This window comes from Balaenoptera physalus (genome assembly GCF_965194825.1).
Source record: "Balaenoptera physalus genome assembly, chromosome: 12".
Taxonomy (NCBI): domain Eukaryota; kingdom Metazoa; phylum Chordata; class Mammalia; order Artiodactyla; family Balaenopteridae; genus Balaenoptera; species Balaenoptera physalus.
This window is the reverse complement of record NC_138897.1, coordinates 84,993,001-85,000,632: the sequence shown is the minus strand read 5'-3', so window position 1 is coordinate 85,000,632 and position 7,632 is coordinate 84,993,001. Positions and strand designations below refer to the sequence as shown.

General features: G+C 54.4%; 1 protein-coding gene across 3 annotated transcripts in view; it reads left to right on the top strand.

The window, feature by feature from the left end:
* The first annotated feature begins 319 nt into the window (after positions 1 to 319).
* The window catches only part of TESC (tescalcin), a 63,921-nt gene continuing 56,608 nt past the window's right edge, over positions 320 to 7,632 (top strand). For 2 of the 3 annotated variants that reach the window (XM_082416898.1, XM_082416897.1), the window contains exon 1: positions 320 to 522. In XM_082416898.1, coding sequence (XP_082273024.1) covers positions 465 to 522 — 58 coding nt within the window. In that variant the 5' untranslated portion in view covers positions 320 to 464. The remainder of the gene's footprint in view (positions 523 to 7,632) is intronic. The other variant, XM_082416896.1, reaches the window with a different exon arrangement.

The window sequence follows — 7,632 nt, the reverse complement described above, 5'->3', positions numbered from 1 at the left end:
CCCGACATCTGGGAGGATGTGTAGTGGAACAGGGGTGGGGGAGGGCATGGAACCTCCGTGGGGTCTGATCCCTCCTACCTATACCCCCAACGCTGCTCACACCTTCTTCCCAGAGCCGGCAGGGGTGCGGAGGGGGTGAGGCGCGACGAACACGGCCGCGGTTGCGAGGAATGGGGAACCTGGGTCCCCCTCCTCTCTCCACCCCTCTCCCCGACGTTTCCGGCCCGGGGCGGGGCGCTCCCCACTCCCGGCAGTGCGCGAAGCCGGAGCGCACTAGGACCGTGGCGCTCCACCCGCCGCCGCTATAAGAGGCCGCGCTCGCACCCCACGCGGAACCCGCGGCTCGGACCGGTTCCTGGCGTCCCGACCTGTGTCGGACCCGAGGCCGGACCTGCCGCTGCGCAGCCGACGCCAGTCCAGGGCCTGGGAGGAACGAGCGCACCCGGGCCCCCGCCGCGGGCACCATGGGCGCTACCCACTCCGCGTCCGAGGAGGTGCGGGAGCTCGAGGGCAAGACGGGCTGTGAGTATCCCGCAGGGGACGGGGGTGGGGACCGCGACCGCCGGCCGGCTGGCACGGGGGCTCCCAGCCCACGGCCACCGCTCGGCTTCGGGCCACCGCGCTGTGTGACCTTGGGCTAGTAGCTGGCTCTCTCTGCGCCTCAGTCTCCCTCTCCTTCAAATGGGTCCCCGCCGGCCACTTTGCAGGCTGCGGTGATGCTGAGTAAGTGTCGCGGCAGCTCTGCCTCGGTGCTCTCGGAGTTGGCTGGGAACCCCTGAACCTGGGACTGCGGACCCGGGAGGGAGCAGTGTCCGGGCTCCCGGGCCCGGGAGAGCTAGCGTCCATGGACGCTCAGCTGTTGTACGCGACCCGCACCTGAAAGTCGTTTGGATTCAGGATTACGCAGGGGGAGGAAAGTTTTTCAGTTGGCGGGAGCTGGGTGGGAGCCCGGGTGGGAGCCCGGCCCCGCGACCTTAGCGCGGGTGAGCGGGTCTCTGAGCCTCTCGTCTGTAAAATGGGTTCAGGCGGTTCCCCCCCTACCCCACCATGGGTAACTGGGAGGATTAAGCGAGGCAGCGCCCGAAGAGCACTTTGCTGGAGCCCGGCGACCTTCGTGGAGCTCGCCCGGACTCCCGGGCCCGCAGAGGCTGTGCGCCCCGTATCCGCCCGGGGCAGGGCGCACCGTGAGGCCGGGGGGCGGGCCGAGCTGACCGCAGGGGAGTGATGGCGGAAGCGCCTGACCGCCCAAGTCCAGCCGGGCTGGGAACTTGACCCTGGGCCCTGACTTCGGGGCACCCGGTTCTATTACGGACTGTGAAGGGGGATGTGGACTGAAGACCGAGAGAGGCCAGGTGAGTGGGCAGACTGGCCTTGGCAATGGGCAGACCGGGTGTCAACCCCGCCAGCGCTACTTCCTGGCTGTGTGTCCTTGGGCTAGTCACTTTACCTCTCTATGTCTCTGTTTCCTTCTTTCTAGAATGGGGTTTCTGCTAGTATCTTGTAGAGAAATGCTCAAGAAGACGGGAGCTGCAGCTGTTATTTCCAGTCAGGAGCTGGCTCCTGGTGCCTGCTTCGAGTTCAGTGCAGACAGTCTGCGTCTATGGTTGATCAGCTGGAGGGAGCGGCCCCGCCATTTGTGCGTGGGCTGAAAAATGACCCCTCCTGACTCCCAATCTAAACACCTCTTCCCAGGAGAATTGGGTGAAAATTACAGAAAGTCCTTAATAATTGGTGTCTGTGTCTACACATGCATACATACACAGACATGTATGCGGACACCTTCCTGTGTACAAATACAGGGCTATCTTCAACTGGAGAAAAAAAGAGTTGTGGTGCATATATATCATATGGAACCCCCTTTTTTTTTTTAAAGAGAGGGAGTAAGAGTATATTTTTGTAACTTTTATTTGCATCAAGGAATTAAGAATAATGAATACTTATTGGGGGATTTGGTAGAAAAGATGAAGGGGGAGTGAGCTTTTCACTGTTAACTTTTTTATGTTTTCATTTTGAACCATGTGTGACTATTTCATTTACTCAAAAAGTTTTATATAGTTCAACCCCAAGGCGCACGTGAGAGAGGAGGTAGGATTCCTGTCACCTGACTTTCTTGGATTTCCCCTGTTTTTATTATTTCTTGAGTGCCCTCTGGCTGCCTTGAATCTGGCTGGTTAGAAATGGGGGTTCTCTGAGGCTGGGATCTCTGCAGGAAGGGAGGGCTGGCCTCAGTCTCTCAGGCAGCCCCCGTGGCAGGCAGTCTGGGGGAATTCCATCTGGTTGTGGGTTTGACAGGTGATGGGGCTGCAGAGCATGCTGGGAATCTTGTCAGTTTCCTGGGCCCAGCCTCCTACCCGGATGATAGAAGCTGAGGGTTCCGTGCTTTGTTGCTTTCCTAGAGGTGGCTGATGTGACTTCCCTTTTTGCGGCTCAGAACTCAGATTTCACACCCCGAAGAGGGAGGAGAGACAGAGGCGGTCAGGGAAGGAGTTCTGAGGTCAGACTAGAGGGGAGGATAATGCCTTCCGTTATCTGAACTTCAAGTAGGTGGAAACTTCCCCCTAGTTCTGTGAAAGGCGTTGGCACAGTCTGAGCACTTTTATCCATTCAGACCCAGAGAGGTTGATTTCCTGAGGGGAGATGCACAGTATAAACAGATCAACCCATTGGTGTCAAGTTCTGTGAAGAAGATACAATCCGACGGCATGAGAGTTGGGGGAGGGGCAAGGAAACATTTCTTTCGAGGGGACCAGGAGGGCTTCGTGGGGGAGGTGATAATGGAATAGACCCAAGTAAGAAGGAGCCAGCTGCATGAAGACCAGTCGGAAGTGCATTTGGAGCAGAGGGCACAGCAAATGCAAAGGGCCTTTGACAGGAACAAGCTGAGGACAATGAATGAGGTTGGTATGAGATGAGGACGTGGACATTGGGCTCAGGTTGGGATGGGAACCTGATTTAAGGGGTCTTGATAGGTATGTAGCCTTGGGCAAGTCATTTATGCCCTGAGTGCCTCAGTTTCATGCACTGTAAAATCGGGATAAAAGTGGTACCTTCCTCTGAGTTGTTGGGAAGGATTAAGTGAGTGAATTCACGTGAAGTATTTAGAGCAAGCACAAGTGTTTAGTATTATCAGCCATGCTTTAAATACATTGATAGGTCCTGGTTGCTCTGAGCCACAAGTAAGAGTTAAGTCTTGGTGCCACTTCTTCACAGCTGCATGACCTTAAGCAAGTCGTTTTACCTCTCTGAGCGTTAGTGCTCCCACCTGGATCGTGGGGTGGCGGTATAGATTCAACAAGAGGGTGTATGTTATGTGTGGCAGTGCTTGGCTTGGTATGGGAACGTCAGCTCCCAGCATCCTGCGGGCTGGGTGGAGTGTTCCTGTAAGAACCCTTGGGAAGCATCCCTGAGAAGGGGGAAGAGCCTAGGTCCAGGGCAGCCAGAGAACAGGCTGTGCCCACAGGGTTGCTAGGCTTCCCCCGCCTCTCTGAGGCCCAGGGTGGTCCCTGATTTGAAGAATCAGCCTGGTCCCTTTGCAAGCGCTCTCTTGGAATCCTCATGGTAATCCTCCAGGGAAGGTGGTACTATGGCCATTTTACAGAGGCTCAGAGGAGTAAAGCAACTTGCCTCCCGTCCCACAGCTCATATGCGGAGGAGTAGGGGATCTCAGGATCCCCAGGTTCACTGTCCTGCCACTGCTGTGCTTTCACTGTGTTTCGTTGCCCCCTCAGATTTCTAGGAACCCAGAAGGGGTAGGAACAGCCTGCCCATATATTTTTCTCACCACCCGGCCTTTGCACAATCTGTTCCCTGTGCCTGGAGCACTCTTTCCATCTCACATAATTCGGCATTTGCATATGGCCGTACTTCTGTGACCACCACCCAGGTGAAGATCGCGCACGTTTCCTCTTTGCCCCCCTCTTTATGAAACTCATGCTCTTCCTCGTTCAGAGCTCAGCTTAGCTATTGTTTCCTTCCAGAAAGCCATCCCCAGCTACCCTCCTTCCAACCTTTGTGTGTTAAATGCCCGTGCTCAGCACTCCCGCAGCCCCTGCATTCCCTCCCATAATAGCTCACATCACACCCTGTTATAATTGTCAGCTTCGTCACCTGCTACCCCCTTGAAACTTGGAGCTCCCTGAGAGTGGGCAGTGTACTCGCCTTTGTACTCAGAACACAAGAGGTTCACGTTGAAGGGGTGAAGGCCCTGGGGACTTTATAACCCAGGGAGTATTGCCCAGGAGCCAGTGTCCGGTATGAAATCTAGTGCCACACCAGCAGCTGGCCTTGGCCACGTCAGCCCCGCCAAAAATAGGCCTGAGCGCAAGCTCGCTCACGCAGGGCTTCCTTGGGTCCGCACGCCCACCTCTCCTTGCCTGTCAGAGTCTCATCGACTGATTTAAAGCATAGACAAGTACTCCCAAACATCTTTTCTGCGCCAGGAAAGCTGACTACCTAGACTGTTAAAATTCATATTAAAAACCCGAGCAAAGGCATTCTGGTTGTGTGTCCGAGTGGTGAGCTGGCCTTTCTCCGTGGCAGGCGTGGTGTCAAGCCCAGTGTGTGTCCCAAGGTGTGACGTGGACGCTGGACAGGAAGAAAGGAATCACTCACCGTGGCATGTTCCCTGTCACCACCTTGAGCTGGCCCGGAGGTGGACCCCCCTTCCTGTCCCCCCAACCCCGTGTCTGCTCCTGGAATTGGAAAGGAAAGAATACGAGGAGGAATCTGGGAAAGGTGGAGGGGTCTATTTTTCCTTCAGGCTCCAGAACAGCTCCACAGGCATGTCTGTGTAGATGCCAAGAAGCTGCCAGAAGAAAGAAGAAAAATCAATCTCCCAGATCTAGAGTTCAGACCTCATGATGGTTAGAGCTAATGTTTATCGGGCGCCTGTCATCTGCCGAACACTGTGCTGAGCTATGAAGTTTCCCCGCAGTGGCTCATGGAATCCTCCCAGGAACGCTGTGGCCTTCCCATTCCAGCGATGGGGAAGTCAAGGTTGAAGAGAGGACGTGACTGCCACAGGCCGCTGAGAAGCAGAGGCAGGATTCAAGTCCTGGTCTGACCCCCGGACCTCATCCTTTGGGGAGGGAACCAGAGACGCGGGAGGCCTGTGTGGCCTGGGCTGGCTTCTAGGGGTGGCACTGCATTTTCCACTGGAATCTCCCGGCTGGGCAGTACTCCTGGGTTATAAAGTCTTCAAGCAGCCCCAGACCACAGCCTCAGCCCCTTCACGCCATGCCACATTCCCTGGTGCACCAGACACCTCCCCTGCCTTCCTGAAGCTCGGGACCTTGAGGGGTAAGGGCGGACCGGCCGGTACCACTGTGTTCATCCTGTTGTCACCAAGGCTTGTGGAGCTAAATGGCCAACAAGACCTATTGGCTCCCTTTCCGTTTCCTCTGGGGTGGACCGTGGTTTTAACTTGGGATCCTTGGGGAGTCTCTGAAACCCATAAAGTGGGGTGCAGAATTGTGTCCGTGGGGCTCTGGGAGATGTGGGCCCTCAGCTTTCCTGAGATTCTTAAAACAGTGGAGATACATTCCACAGTATGTAAATCAGACCCCAATAAGAAAGTAATAATAAGAGCACTTAAATTTTTTTAGAAGAATGAAAAATGGTGGCTCCCTGCTGAGGGAGGAACAAACATATCTGGGAGGACTGGTCCCCAAAGGCTGAGCTCTCGGGGGCCCTGGGCGCAGTGGTCAAGACCACAGCAGGGAGGGCCAAGTGACCCCAGCCCTCTGGAACCTTTGCTACCTTGGTCGGGCGGGTTGTCCAGACCTCTGCCCACTCCCTGTGTGCTCACAGTGTGGAAACGTGCAGGAAAGGGCTGGATAGCAAGGGAACTCATTCCTGGGCACCCAAAAGCGCCCCTTGCTCTGGCCCATTTTTCACTCTGTGCACCTGGATCCGGTCAGCCCGTGTTAGCAGTAGCTGCAGAGTAGGGCCAGGAGGCCGGCGATCGTCGGGCTTGCCCCATGCGGCAGTGCTGAGGTGCCTGGTCCAGGCCGCAGCCCTCTCTGAGCCGCCAGTTCCACCCCTTTGAAGATGTGGCGGTCAACGAGATGGTCTAGAGCTGTGGATGAGGTAACAGCTGCTCTTTTTTGGGCCTTTCCCATCCATCATCTCATCCGCCTAAGAGCCCAGTGGGACTTTTTTTTTTTTTCTTTCCTTTATTTATTTATTTATTTATTTATGGCTGTGTTGGGTCTTCGTTTCTGTGCGAGGGCTTTCTCTAGTTGCGGCAAGCGGGGGCCACTCTTCATCACGGTGCGCGGGCCTCTCACCATCGCGGCCTCTCTTGTTGCGGAGCACAGGCTCCAGACGTGCAGGCTCAGCAATTGTGGCTCACGGGCCCAGTTGCTCCGCGGCATGTGGGATCTTCCCAGACCAGGGCTGGAACCCGCGTCCCCTGCATTGGCAGGCAGACTCTCAACCACTGCGCCACCAGGGAAGCCCCCCCAGTGGGACTTTTGTTACCGTTTACAGATGAGGAAACTGAGGCTCAGACATGCAGGTGACTGCTCACGGTCACTTAGATGTATACGTATAACTGAATCACCGTGCTGTACACCTGCAACTAACACGATTTTGATATTATAAATCAATTATACTTCAGTAAAAACAATGAAAGTGTAATTTTAAAAAAGGTCACTTAGATGCTGTGTGTGGAACTCAAATTCAAAACAAGGCCTCTTTAATGGTATAGATGATCTTACTTGCAAAGCAGAAGTAGAGACAGGGGTAGAGAACAAATGTATGGATACCAAGGGGGAAAGGGGTGGGGTGGGAGGAATTGGGAGACTAGGATTGACACATATATACTATTGATACTATGTATAAAATGGACAACTGATGGGAACGTGCTGTATAGCACAGGGAACTCACCTAGTGCCCTGTGGTAGCCTAAATGGCAGGGAAGTCCAGAAGGGAGGGGATCTCTGTACGTGTGTGGCTGGTTCATTCTGTTGTGCAGTGGAGGCTAACACAACATTGTAAAGCAACCATACTCAATAAAAAATAAATAAAAATAAATTTAGGAATACACTGTAAAAAAACAAAAAACAAAAAGCTATCTTTTTCGGGTGCAAGGAGAAACTGCCTCTCCCACGTGATATAACATAGGTGGAGAGTGTGAGTGACCCCAGGTCGTATTATCTGTGAGAGGCGCCCCATGACCTTGTTAACAGTGTTCCACACACTTGTTTACCCAGTTGGCAAGGGGAGAATCGGACCTCAAGGCAGATAGTATTAGCTCTGGGTGATGTGGAAAGTTCTAGAAGTGTGGGCTACTCCCCCCTCCCCCACAAACCCCCGGGGAGGGCAAGCTTGGTGATGAGCAGTGTGAGGGGTATGGGGAGGGCTAAGAAGAAGAAACCCCCTCCATTTCCTGGGTCTGACTGTGTGGCTCACGTCTGTTTCAGAAGTAGTGTTTTCTCTGCGTGAAAGCAACTGGCAATCCACTCCAAGACTTCCCAGCTCCACGGATTAGTAGTAATTAGATCCCTTATGCATCTTTCTTTCTCACCTCCCCCATCCCCACGCTGGCAGGATAATTTTTCTGTGAGTTAATGGTCCCCAGAATGCAGCCTGGAATTTAATCACTGCTCAGATATGCCATACGGTCCAATC